General features: G+C 44.5%; 1 protein-coding gene across 1 annotated transcript in view; it reads right to left on the bottom strand.

The window, feature by feature from the left end:
* Sgpp2 (sphingosine-1-phosphate phosphatase 2) overlaps nt 1-1189 on the bottom strand; it is a 110783-nt gene extending 109594 nt beyond the window's left edge. Inside the window, exon 1 of the mRNA XM_005330535.4 lies at nt 864-1189. Coding sequence (XP_005330592.2) covers nt 864-1082 — 219 coding nt within the window. The 5' untranslated portion in view covers nt 1083-1189. The remainder of the gene's footprint in view (nt 1-863) is intronic.
* Nucleotides 1190-13711: the final 12522 nt, after the last annotated feature.

Genomic DNA, 13711 nt, shown 5'->3' with positions numbered 1-13711 from the left:
GGCAAAAGGTCAGTGTCTGCAGGTACCAGGGTAGACAGCACCCACCCCCACCCCCCGCCAGCCTTCTGCAGGTGCCAGGGTAGACAGGCACCCACCCCCTGCAGCTGTCTGCAGCCTGTCTGTCCCTCTGCCTGGAGTCTCTATGCACTGCGACGACGACACAGGCTGGTTTCCCCAAAGCTGCAGTGGTTGTATAACCACACTCAGGACGCCTAGAGGAGAGCGCGGTGAGCGTCTCTCCCCAAAGCATCTGTGAAAAGCCATCGGTGCCGGTTAATAAAAGACCCACCAGGCAGAAGGGGGCGAGAGGGAGGTGATGTCAGAGGTCGTAAATCTCTTTAGGAGCAGTATGGAAACCCGAGCTCCGTTCCGAGAGTCGGCAGAGCGCACCATAAGACAACTGAGCCCCACAACACCAGCATTTGCGCGGACAGGGGAGGGGGATGGGCGGCAACTCAGAGTTCCCGGGAATTGTCCCCGGGAAGTGCCAAGGACACCCCCACTCCTTCAATTACGTGACTCCGACAGATTCGGTAGAACGTACATGAGCGTGAATGTATTCATTAACATGGAAAGCCTCTAAGTAGACCGCCTTTAAAGGCTCTGAGCGATTTAAGTCTGAAAAGACTTGGTGGCCACCTGGCAGGGTAAGAGGATGGTATCCCGGTGGCTGGACCCCCAAGGCCACCCCCTCCACACACGACCGCCCGACCCCAGGAGCCTCCGGGGACGGCGCTCTCTCCACCGGGCTGGTTTGGGGCACGCCTGTCCCCACGTCGCCGAGTCGCCTGGACCTGCACGTCCGCAGGCTGCGGAGCGGCTGCCCCCTCCTCCCTCCCGGGCGAGCACCTGCCCGCGGTTACCTGCGGCGGCGCCGCTCTCCGCAGCCCATTGGGCGGCTCCGCGCCGCCCTTGACGCTGGCCGCCCGGCGGTGCCCGACCTCGGAGCAGCGCGTCGCATCCTCCGGGGGACCCGCGCCGTTCTCCTGGGGGCCCTCATCCAGCGCCGGAAAGAGCCCGCAGCGACGCTGGAAGCGGGCGACTATCTGGGAATCCTGCAGGCTCCACAGCAGCTCTGCCATCGTGCAGCGGGCCGCCCTCGTCGCCCGGCAGCCGCCGCAGCCTCGCCGGGCCGTCACCTCCTTCCGCGCTCCGGTCGCTCACACCCCGACACCGGCGCAGGGCGGGAGGGGCCCCCGCCACCCAACAGGTGCGCCGCCCGGGTCCTAGCGCCCGCCCTGGGCGCGCCTGAGCCCAGGTGTCCGCCTTCACCTTGAGCAAGACACGCCCTTCTTCTCCTTACAGTCCCTGCTGTTAGGGCGACAGCAGAGTCTAGCTTTCCTTCTCCAGGGCTAGCTAGCGACTGGCCGGAGAAGCACAGGTGCCTGAACTCTCGCTTTTATTTGGGGGCGACTTGTATCCACTCCCTCCTGGCTAGCCCAGATCTGACATGAAAAGACAGCTGATCCCGTAGTGACCTTCCTTTTCACTCCCAAGCTCAAGGTAAATTCAGTTTCCCGGTGCGCCCGCTCCCCACTCCGGACCTTTGTCCGCACCCTGCAAGACTCAGCAAGTACAGCGAGGGCCCCGGGGGAAATTCCCAAGTTCTTTCCAAACTCTGCTTCACGCAACGTTTCCTCCGAAGCCCGGACACCCTCGACCTTGCTCAAGAATCGAGGGAACACAAAGTGGGCCCTGAGTCATCCACAGCGTGAAGATGTGATGTGGCAACCGGGGAACACTTTAAGGTGGGTGGGGAGGAAACCTGCTTCCCTCTTGATTTTCTGCCTTGAGCATAGAGTCCTACTAGCTCCCTTACCCCTTCTGCTATGCCTCTGCTTAAGAAACGACGCTGGGAAGATGCAACCAGACCGTTGAGGGACTTCAGACCCATAGAATCAGTTGCTGAGGGCTGCGAGGATAGTTGGGCATCTCACTGTACCCGCGCCTGCGTTAGGGCTCTCAGCTGGAGAGTGGAAGAGGAACCGTTCTGCAGTTTGGAGTGGTTTTCCCTCACCCCTCCTAAATCTCCCTCTAGGGTCGGAGATTTCAGCCGCTGCACCTCCTCACATGGAGATGAGGGTCCAGGTGATCATCCTGCAACAAAAGCACAATTTACTTGTCTTCAGGTTACAACAGAAGGCTACCTATTTGCTGACTGCCCATGTAAAGCCTACTAAGTATTTGGTAGCACAAATGATCAGAAATGGACACCTGAGCCATCTTGCTTAACCACTTGTCCTTTTAGGCCTGGAAACCTCTGGGTTGTAACTTCCAAAGATAATTTAGTCTTCCTCATGTCCTAGTTTCGGCTTTCCTTGCTTCCCAGTCTTATCTGGAAAGCAAAGTCAAGGTGGCTAAGAGGACAATGGAACTCTGGGGAGATACCATTTTCCTCTTACAAAAGCACCAGGCTACTGTTACACCCAGCTGTGTCACACCTAGACATGTCTGACTCAGGCAGCAGTGGCCTCTCTCCCCTGTGCTGTTTGCTATCATTTATAGGCACTAGGACCAAAACCCTTAGTTTAGTTTTAAAAGCTGGAGTTGTAGTTGTTCAGAACCTGTTTTGTTCATGTGTTAAAGAAATTTGTTCTCCCATGAAGATTCCTGCATCATGTATCTCCCAAATTTAGTGCTTCAGTGTTTCATTAAAAAAAAAAGTAAAACATGGCAAATTCAGCATAAGTATACCAACAAATTGTATTTTCAGACAGAGCATTTTATCTCTGACTTCAGCTTCCAGTGACCCATGAAGTATCGTTTGAAAAGGAGAAAAGAGGTGAATGTACTGAACAGCAATTTTATATTAAGCATGAAGCAGAAGTTTACATATCACTTCTATGGACAGCCTATCAGTGAGAAGGTAGTCTCCTCGTCTCAAAAAGGCTTAGAAATGTCACCTCTAGCAAGGCAGCCCCTTTTCAGCTTAATTTATATAACTGTGGAAGAAGGGAAGAACTGTTCCATTTTGTTACCAACAGTCTTCATCATGGTATGAAAATAAATCATTGTTGGTTAAATGTTGTAAAAATATAAGTCCAAATTATAAATTCACTTTTAATCTGCCTGATTTTATCTATGCAGTCTGTCTCTAATGTGGCACATTCTACTCATGTGCAGTAAAGGAAGCACTAAAAATAACCTATTTCAAGGAACAATAGGCATACCTTTAATATATTTAAAAAATTTTTTTCATTGTAGATAGGCATAATACCTTTATTTATTTATTTTTATGTGGTGCTAAGGATCAAACCAAGTGCCTCACATGTATGTGCTAGACAAGCGCTCTATCACTGGGCTACAGCCCCAGCCCCACCATTAAGATACTAAAATGAGAGAGCTGACAGACAATGATGTTAAAATGCATTCACTCAAAGTGAACATTTTTGGAATTAATTAATTATTGCATTATAAATTCTGAGTTAGAGTTGCCTTTCAACAAGACAGGTTCCTCCCAAATTACCATTAGTGAGGCAGATACACAGGATCTGGGCTCTGTAATAGTTATCTACTGTTGCATAACAAAGAACTACACAAATAGTGGCTTAAAGTAGAAATATTATCTTGCAGTTTCTGTAGGTCAGGAATCCAGGTGCATTTTAGCTGGGTCCTATGACTCTGGGTTTCTCACAAGATATTAATCAAGGTGTTGTCTGAAGCTGCAGTCACCTCAAGGCTCAACTGGAGATGGATTAGCCATGATGATCACTCATGTGTATTGTTATATTTCAGTTCCTTATGGGTTATTGGTCAGAAGTTGCCCTCCCTGCTTTGCTATGAGGGTGCCACCATAGAACAGCTCATTAAATGACCCTTTCTTCTATTGAAGCAAGCAAACAAGAAAATCTGGAGATACAGAAGGAATCTAAACAAGACAGAGTAGCAGATTTTTATAACAAACCCTTGGAGGCAATATCCTAATACTTTTGTCATTTTCTACTTCTTAGATGCAAATCTCCAGGTCCAGCCCACAATCAAAGGCAAAGGGGATGAGACAAGAACATAAATTTTAGGTGGGAGGGACTATTGGGAGCCATTTCAGAAACTACCTATTATACATTTACATCAGTTCTCTGACTTAGCCACAATATCAGTAGTTATTGTCCCAAAGAAATATGATACATGAACTTGCCCTCAGAGAGCTACCATCTGTTGCAGAAATAAGATGTTCACATACCAAAAAAATAGGCATAATATAATAATAATATAAATACAATGGTGTAATGGAAAATATAGTGCACCACATGACAAATTTTCCATAAAAATCCACACATTCCACAGTTGTAATTCAGAAATCTGGGATCAAAATCACCTTACAAATCTGCCTAAATTACAGATACTTTAAAATAAATAAAAGCATAAGCTATTGAATTATAAAGAAAAACAATAAATCAAAAAATGGTTCTTTGAACAAAAAATCAAAAAAATAGACAAATCTTAGTTAACCAAGAGAAGGAAGAATAAAAGGAAAAAACTCAATTGCCCCAAACCAAAAATACTATGGGGAAAATAATCATTAAAAGCAGAGGAATTTTTTTTAGAGAGAGAGAGAGAATTTTAATATTTATTTTTTAGTTTTTGGCGGACACAACATTTTTGTTTGTATGTGGTGCTGAGGATCGAACCTGGGCCGCACGCATGCCAGGTGAGCGTGCTACCACTTGAGCCACATCCCCAGCCCAGAGGAAATTTTTTAACCATGGAGTTACTTGACATAACCTTTTGTAAAAAGGAGGTTCATTTACTAAAATGAACCTCAGTGAAGAAAGTCTAACCAGAATAATTATCATAGAAGAGCTAGAAAGTGGGTTAAAACACTCCTCTCTAAAAAGCACCTGGCTTAAATGGTTTCTCAGGAACATTCTACCTAACCCATAAAGTATGGATGATCTCAATGCTACTTAATCTATTCTAGATTATAAAAAAAAAAATCAAATTTTCACTTATGAAGCCATTGATGTCAAAACTTGAAATAATTCCAAAAGGAAAACAGAATATTCCTGCATGTGAATATGGTTCAAAAATCTTAAAACATCAGCAGTCAGAACCCAGCAGCTCCTTTACCAAACAATGCTTCATGACTAAGTGAGATTCATTCTAGTAATACAAGAGGGTTACCTATTATAAAATCCACCAACATTGTCAATCAGACTAGCCGAGCTAAGGAGACCATCATATGCTGTGTTATGGATTTAATTGTGTTCCCCAAGAAAGATATGTTGAAATCCTAAAACCAGTATCTTGGAATGATGCCTTGTTTGGAAATCTGTTGCGGATGTGATTAGTTAAGATGAGGTCACAGGGATTAGGGCGAACCTCCTAATCTATTATGACTCGTATCTTATGTGGCCAGATGAAGACAGATGCATAGGGAAGTGCTGTAAGACGGAGGCAAAGATTTCAGGGAGACAGTGCCAAGAATTGCCAGCAAACCTCGGAAGCCAGTGCCATGCTTCTTCTGAACGGGGCAGAGGAATCATACCCAGCCTCCTTCTAGGTTCCAGAACCGTGAGACAATAATTTATTTATTTATTTTTTGCTTTAAGTCATCCAATTCATGGTTTCCTTACAACAGTCTTAGGAAACAAATACGTGATGTTTTCGAGAGATGTAAAAGTCATTTGGCAAATTTTAGCACTCAATTTATGTCAAAACTCCGTAGTGAAATAGGAATGTTTGGTGTATCTGAGGTCAGTGGGCAACCATTTTTGGCAATATCTTTCCCACATTAGCTCCCATTTGAATAATGAGGGAAAAATAAGTTTTGTCTTCAAAGCAAAGGGCCCTGAATGTCAGGCTACAAAATTTGTAGTGTACTATACGTTTGAAGCAATTAGAAGTCATTGAAAAGCAAATAATGGACACAAGAAGAGGAATGCTCCCATAAAATTAACCAGGAAGTTTGCTATTAGACGAACGGTGTCTGGAAGCCAGGGTAAGCTGGAGATGTAGATGACCACGGTAGCCTTCTTCACACAACATTTTCTGCTTTGCGTTTCACATTAATGATATACCTACAGACTGTTTCATAACAGTCTAAGATTACTTTTTTCCTGCTGGACAGTATTCCATTGTGTGCTGTAACTTATTTTAGAGGTCCTTTGCCCATGGACGTTTAGGTTGTTTCCAACAATACAATAAAGAGTACTGCAATAAGTCAGCTTTGTCCACGCCTATGTTTCTAGTACAATGGACTGCTAGAGATGGGATTGCTGGGTGGAAAAGTGTCCGTGTGTTTTGTGATGGTTAGACATTGCTAAATTGGCCTCCAGGGAGTGATGTACCAATTCATTCTAGTAAGTAACCTTCTACACCGTTGGCTACACAGTGTTACCTAACTTCTCGATCTTTGCCAATGTGAGAGAACAAACATGGTATCTTGTGTGGAAGGTTTAATTTGTACATCTCTTGTCCTGAATGAGATTGGCCATCTTTCTTCATGGAGTTGGATAAAAATGTCTATTCAGGGTCTGTTCTTGTCTCTGGATCATAGATCTGGATAAGAACAGGGACTTATCCTAGTCAATGGTAGGGAAAATATTCCAGACTCTAGTGTCAAATCAACCCTACCATGCCAGGACACTCATATCCAGTGCTTACTGAGGTACCTGAGTTGGTGCTGGTCGTGAAGCATTTTTGGAAGACACAGACCACCATGAGGATTGGAATAGAGACCAAATCTGGTCTGGAACAGCTGCTCCAACTCTGGGTTGACCGAGTGGGTCTGGTGCTAAAGCCATAGAGAGCCCCCAGTGCAGGTAGCTGTGTGCTACTGCTTCCCTCATTCCCCACTGGACATTAGGTTATTGCAATAAGAGTCAAATCATTAATAGCAATAATGAGAACCTCCTTTGATTGATCAAGTATTATAGTAAAATCACCATAAGATGAGTGGTTTACAATAGCAATTTGTTAACAAAATTCTCACAGTGTGGGAGGCCGGAAGTGCAGGTGTTGGCAGGGCTGTTGCTCGCTCCTCTCTGAGCTTCTGGTGGTTGCCAGCCAGCAACTGGTGGCATTGTATGGCTGTGGCAGCCTCACACCAATGCCTTCCCCTGCCATCACAGAGCATTGTCCCTGTGTGACACTCTGTCCAAAGGACCCTCTTTTTATAGAGAGACTTGTCAGTGGGTTTGTGTCTGCTGTAATCTGGTGTGACCTGGTTTTAATGTGATTACATTTGCAAAAACTCTATTTCCAGATAAGGTCATGTTCATAGGTTTTGGGTGGACATAAAATTTTAGAGACATTAACCAACTAGTACAAGCTTACCCTGAGATAGGTCTATGCCCAGAATTTTCACACTGAGACTTTTTCAGTCATATTTTGTCCCTCCAGCAGCCCCATGAGATAGCATTTACCATGGAGGGGACAGCAATGTGAGGGAAGACTGGCCACCATGTTGTGCCATATGACCCGGTCTCCTGGCCAGAGCTTATTGGCCCTGGACCAGACACTTAACTTAATTGGGCTTGTCAAATGCTCTCTCTTTGGGGACTTAGATTCAGAGATCCTAGTCAGTATCTGTTGAACTAAAGAAAAAAAAAAACTTAAACACTGGATCTTATATATTGTGAGGCATACAACTCTGCCATGTGCTACCAGATGGGGATAAAGTGGGCATTCAGGATAGTCAGACAAGGTGAGCAAGCAGCCCCGGTGACATTGTTCTCCCACACCTGGTTCCAGTCATCAGGAGCTTCTTCTTGCCCCTGGGTTCCCTGAGCTACTTCTGAGTCCTTGTTTAAAAAATTCCCTATTTCTTGCCGGGCATGGTGGAGCACATCTGCATTCCCAGATGTTTGGGAGACTGAGGTAGGAGGATTACAAGTTTGAGGTGAGCTTTGGCATCTTAGGGATACCATATCCAAAAAACAACAGAGGGGGAGCTAGGAATATAGCTCCGTGGTAAAGTGCCCCTGGAGAAAGGAAAGGAAAAGAAAAAATTCCCTATTTCCTTTCTTTGTGATCAAAAGAGCCTAACTCAGCCAGGGAATCATCAGAACCTGGAAAATGAGACTCTATGAAACAAACCCCAGCCACCTCCCACCTTCTTGTCATAGTTACTGGCTCACCAAAGTCCCACTCACTTCTTGCTGTACGACATCTTCTTGTTGCCATGGAAACTGATAACTGCTACCCACCGCAGCTCCTTGTGGGATTGTAGTAGCTGCAGGATCCACAGAGATTCTGGAACTCAGAGTCTATGGTGCTGTTTCACTTCATGATTCACCAGATTGCTTCCTAGGCTTTGCTGGAAATCCAGCCCCACTTCACATATGGGATCTGTATACACAAGTGGAATACTATTCAGCTTTTAAAAAGAAAGAAACCTTTCTTTTAAATACCACTTTTAAGGCCTGGGGCCTTTTAAATAGCACTTACAACAGCATGAGTGAACCCGTAGGACTCACATGAAGTGAAATAACCTGGACGCAGAAAGACAAATACATGATTTTACTTATATGTGGAAATTGATAAAGTCAGACTCCTAAAAGCAGAGAACAGAATAATGGCCACCAGGGGCTGGGGTCTGGGAAAGGATTGGAAGCTGTCATTCAAAATTTCACACAGACAGAAGGAATAAGCTCAAGGTCACTGTAGTTAACAATGATGTATCATATACTTGAAAATTTGCTAGGAGAGTAGATTGTAAGAGCTCTTACTTAAAAAAATAAGGTAATGCGCATGTTAATTTCTTGATTTCGATATTTCAAAGCATGCTGTACACTGTAACTATGGAGAATTTGTGTCAACTTATAAAATAATCAGATGAGTTTGCTTAATATATAGATCTTTACCTTCTCTTAAGCAGCTGGAGCTCTGACATCACCAGGCCAACATTCATGGTGAACAACCCCCAGGGGAACATCTGCTCCTCTCCTGGGGCATTTCTCGGGGTTTTCCTGGTTCTCTCCTCTCTATATTTTACATGCTGCCCCCTCACTCATCTCATAGCTCCCTTGGCCCTGAAGCATTGACATTTACCACCACCAAGCCTAGTGCTAACAAGACTATTCATTTGGAATCCCTCTTCAAATGTTTGATCCAAAAAGAAATCATGTCCCTCTCCTTAAGGAATCTAGGAAGCACTGGAGAACCCAGGGTAGCATCTACCTCATCCAATCTAGCCATAGGTGTGGCCCCCAAATCTTGCTGTTCTCTTTAGCATAGTTAATATCTGCTAGTGAATAATCTTACATTTTCATTTCCTTGATAAAACCCATTTTGTCCTATCATCCCAGATTTGCAATACCTACAAAAACTTAAAAATAATACGTAACGTGTAATAGACTTATATAAAATGATTATAGTGATATTGGTTAATATTAATGTGGGCATTCGGGACAATCAGACAAGGTGAGCAAGCAGCCCCCATGAGAATGTTCTCCCACGCCTGGTTCCAGTCTAGATTATGATTTTCAGCTTATTTTAATTCCCTGTGTCAATTTCATTGAAATAGGTGAAGCATTGAAAGTTTGTGATTTACTGGGTTTTAAGTGGGTCTGAATTTTACTGGTAACATCCTGTCATTTGCAGGACATCTGTCAAAAGGAGTCAGTGTGCTTACTGGCTATTTTAATAAGGTATGTTGTGTGACAAATAATTGACTAAATGCTACTTTATAACCTTGCATTTGGTTCTTTCTCGATGCCTGTCACAGCCTTCTTTATTGGGAACAAGGCCTTATTACCAATAGCGCTGAGAGGCAGCATGAGCTGGAAGAGTAGGTTTCAGCCAAACACACTCAGGTTCAAAAGCAGGCCTCTCCTTTTCTCTGTGCTCCTATTTAACCATCTGTAAGACTGGGAGACTATCATCCCCTACCCTGCTATTCCTGAAGGTGATTAATGTGATCCTTCTTTCTGCTCCTCCCCTCCCCTTTCCTCCTCCTGCTCCTCCTCCTCCTGGGCTGGGGTCAGGGCCTAGCACTACTAAGCAAGTGCTCTCCCACGGAGCTACATCCCCAGCCCTCTTCCTTACTTTAACTGTAATAGAATTTTTCCCAGGTCCCTCAACTTCTTCTCTTTCTACATCATCATACACAGTTTAACCCACATCATTAGGCTAATTTGTAGTTGAAGCCACTCTGTTGGGTGAGATAAAAAGCTTTGTTTGCATGCCACAAAACTGCTCATCACTGACATGTGTGGTCCGTGTGGAACGAAGGAGCACTGTCGTGATGACCAGTTGAAGCGTTAACAGGAGACTAACAGAGCAATCACACACGCTCTGATTTCTTACCTGCATATATTACCTCCAGGTTCTAGAGTCTTAAATGCTCACAGCTTTTACATTGTGTTTTATGGTGGACATTATGCTCCATTAAAATATGACCATAAATAAATACTTGGTTAATAAATACTTACAGAGCCTTATAAACTCACATTCTAGTCATGAACCGAGTTTACTAGCCACGGTAAATATCATTTGCCTACATGTGGTAATCAGTATTTGGATTTGCTACATGTCGGACTGAATGCTGGAGAGTCCTAGTTGTTTTTTTCTACTGCTTTCCCAGAAATGAGCTAGGAATTCATAAGAACCAGGAACTTGACCCACTTTTCAGTGATTGCAAAATCTCGCTAACCTGGCTTAACTTTTTGATCTTTTTTCCTGCTGGGTTCACCCTTGCTTTTGGTGGTTAGTGCTAGGGAAATGGCATAGTAAAATCTATTCAAATGTCACTATCAATGGTAAACATGACTCAGTAAAGGGCCTGAGAAGCAGGAAAAGCTGATGGCGCGGTACAGACTTTCCAAAGAAAGCCACGTTGCCAATAAACCACAGCTCTGGGCTCCTGGATCACAAAGACCCTTCTCAGAGTCAACAGGTCCCCATGCCACCTGCTGGAGTTGTCACTGTGCATCTCTGCTGTGTGTGGGGAGGAGCACTTCTTCTTGTTCTTGTTATTCAGGCCCGTGGGATTTCATGCCATGGATTCCTTCCATTTATTTGTTTGTTTGTTTGTTTGTTTATTTATAATGATCCTTCTAAATGTTCCCTTTCGTCACAGGGGTTGGTGGGCTAACACTACATTTCCCAAACTCACCCTCCCTGGCAGAGTTCCAGTTTTGATTCCTCCCACCAGACTCACCACTGATGTTAGAGGAACGCCTAAGCCATTTTGCCACTGTGGCCTGCCGGGTTTCTGTTCTCGCGACTAAAAGGCTCAGGGGTCACTCTAGTTAAACTGGGCTAACTGGGCTGCACAAAATAACCACACAAGAGACAGAAATACCTTTTTCTTTGGGGTCGCTGTGAGGGCTCCTCTGACCTTAAGGGTCTGCAGAAAGGGAGAGAGCGAGAGCTCTAGCTGACCCCTTTTATTGAGGAGAAGCTATTTAAATGAGGCAAGGGGTCAGGTTTCAGGGGCTGAGTCTATCTTCATGATGTCCACTGTCAGCAGGTGACTGACACCTGGGTAGGCCACACCCAAGGGCACAGTAAGAGGAGGGGACACACACAAGGCACTTCCATGGAAGATTCTATCCTAAACAGGGCAAGGGGTTATATTACAGAGGAACAGGTGAGCATAGCTTCACCCATGGGGCTGCAGCAAGACACACCCATTTCTGTGACTGAGCGCCTCAGCACCCAGCTGGGGAGTGTAACTCAGTCACCCGTAAGGTTGGCCTCCCACAGTGGCCCAGGAAGCATCTAGTGGAAACTTCAGCAGACGGTAGACATGAGGCTTGGCCAGCAGCTTCCAGCATCTTGCTGTGAGTCACCCGTGTCCTAGGATTCCTTTATTTCCTGATCACCTAAATTTCAGCAATAGATTCTGTAGTTTAGGTTCTCCTAGTCATTCCATCGGGTAATGAGTTCCTGTGTGAAGCCTCTTTCTACTTCAAATATCTAGACGAGGGTGCTAGAGAAACAGAGCCAACAGATGGTTTATGGAAGATGTTTATCATAAGAAATTGGCTCGTGTGGTTATGGAGGCTGGCAGTCCCAAGGTCTGCGGGGTGAGCTGGCTTGTCAGAGATCCAGGAGAGCCCATGATGTCCTGCCCTCTGGAGATCAGGACAGTCGATGTCGCAGTTCCCGTGAGAAGGCTGGCAGGCTTGAGACCCATGTTTTCAAGAAAGGAAAAAGCCGATATCTCAGTTTAAAGGCAGACAGGTGGAGAGAATGCTTTCTCTCTTACTTGGGAGAGGAGCAGCCATTTTGTTCTGTAAAGATCTTTAATAGCATCCAGTGATAAAGGGTAGTCCCTTTATTCAGTCTACTAATTTAAGTGCTAGCCGCATCCCACAAGTACCCATGCAGAAGCACCCACAATAATTTTTGACCAAACATCTGGGGACCCTGTGGCATAGTCAGATTGGCACCTAAAAGTAACCATCACACGAAGCTTTTGGTTTTGGCCAACCTGTGATGGATACATCCGTACGAATGCTTCTCCTATCTAGAACCATCTTTTCTATTTTTATTCTTGATGGATTTTACAGTTGGACCCACGTAGGGGATGCGGAATGAATGCCCGGAAGAAAAGGTAAGCTCTAGTGAATAGAGAACTTTTTCCCCCCTAAAGGACGATATAAATTTGTTAAAAAACATTCCTCATACTTATCTCCTTTTCCTCTCTGTCCCTCTCAAACTCAGTTGAAGGTGCATGTCTGCTCAGTGGTGCACGGAGCGGATCTCATAACCCAAGAAGACATCTGGCACATCTCCGGTCAGCGGGAGCCTGGGTCTGAGGAGTTGGAGCAGCATTGTCCACCCGGTAGCATTCTAGCTTCTCCACTCCAGTGACACTGCACTGTGCCAGTGTAGTGCCAGAACCTTATAACGGAGTAGCCCCAATTCTTCCCTTGTAATATTACTGTCATTTAGTTCACTTGTCCATAGGCTATAATCACTCAATATGGTGTTTCTATTATCACTTTTTTTTAGGTATACATGATGGTAGAGTGTATTTGGGCATATTTCTATATGCAGGATAACTTACTCTCATTAGGATCCCATTCCTGTGGCTGTACGTGATGTGGAGTTTCACTGGTTGTGTGTGCATCTATGAACATAGGAAAGTTATGTCCCATTTTTTCTGTCTTTTCCATTCCTATCCCCTTCCCTTCCCTTCATTCCCTTTTGTCTAATCCAATGAACTTTTATTATTCCCTCCGCCCCTGTTATTGTGTATTAGCATATACATATCAGAAAAAGATTCAGTCTTTGGTGTTTAGGGATCGGCTTATTTCACTTAGCATGATAGTCTCCAGTTCCATCTCTTTACTGGCAAGTGCCATAATTATTTTCTTCTCTATGGCTGAGTAATATTCCATTGTGTATATAGACCACATTTTCTTTATCCATTCATCTTTTGAAGGGCACCTAGGTTGGCTCCATAGCATAGCTCCTGTGAATTGAGCTGCTGTAAACATTGATGTGGCTGCTTTACTATAATATGCTGATTTTAAATCGTTTGGGTATATACCAAAGAGTGGGATAACTGGGTCAAATGTTGGTTTCATTCCAAGTTTTCTGAGGAATCTCCATACTGCTTTCCAGAGTGATTGACCAATTTGCAGTCCCACCAGCAATGTATGAATGAAACTTTTCCCCCTTATCCTTGCCAACATTTATTGTTACTTGTATTCTTGATAATTGCTATTCTAACTGGAGTGAGATGGAATCTCAGTGTAGTTTTAATTTGCAATTTTCTAGCTGCTAGAGATGTTGAACATTTTTTCATTTATTTTTT

The sequence above is a fragment of the Ictidomys tridecemlineatus genome, chromosome 7 (assembly GCF_052094955.1).
Source record: "Ictidomys tridecemlineatus isolate mIctTri1 chromosome 7, mIctTri1.hap1, whole genome shotgun sequence".
NCBI classification, from domain to species: domain Eukaryota; kingdom Metazoa; phylum Chordata; class Mammalia; order Rodentia; family Sciuridae; genus Ictidomys; species Ictidomys tridecemlineatus.
The sequence above is the reverse complement of the archived record's forward strand: the minus strand, read 5'-3'. Positions and strand labels throughout refer to the sequence as shown.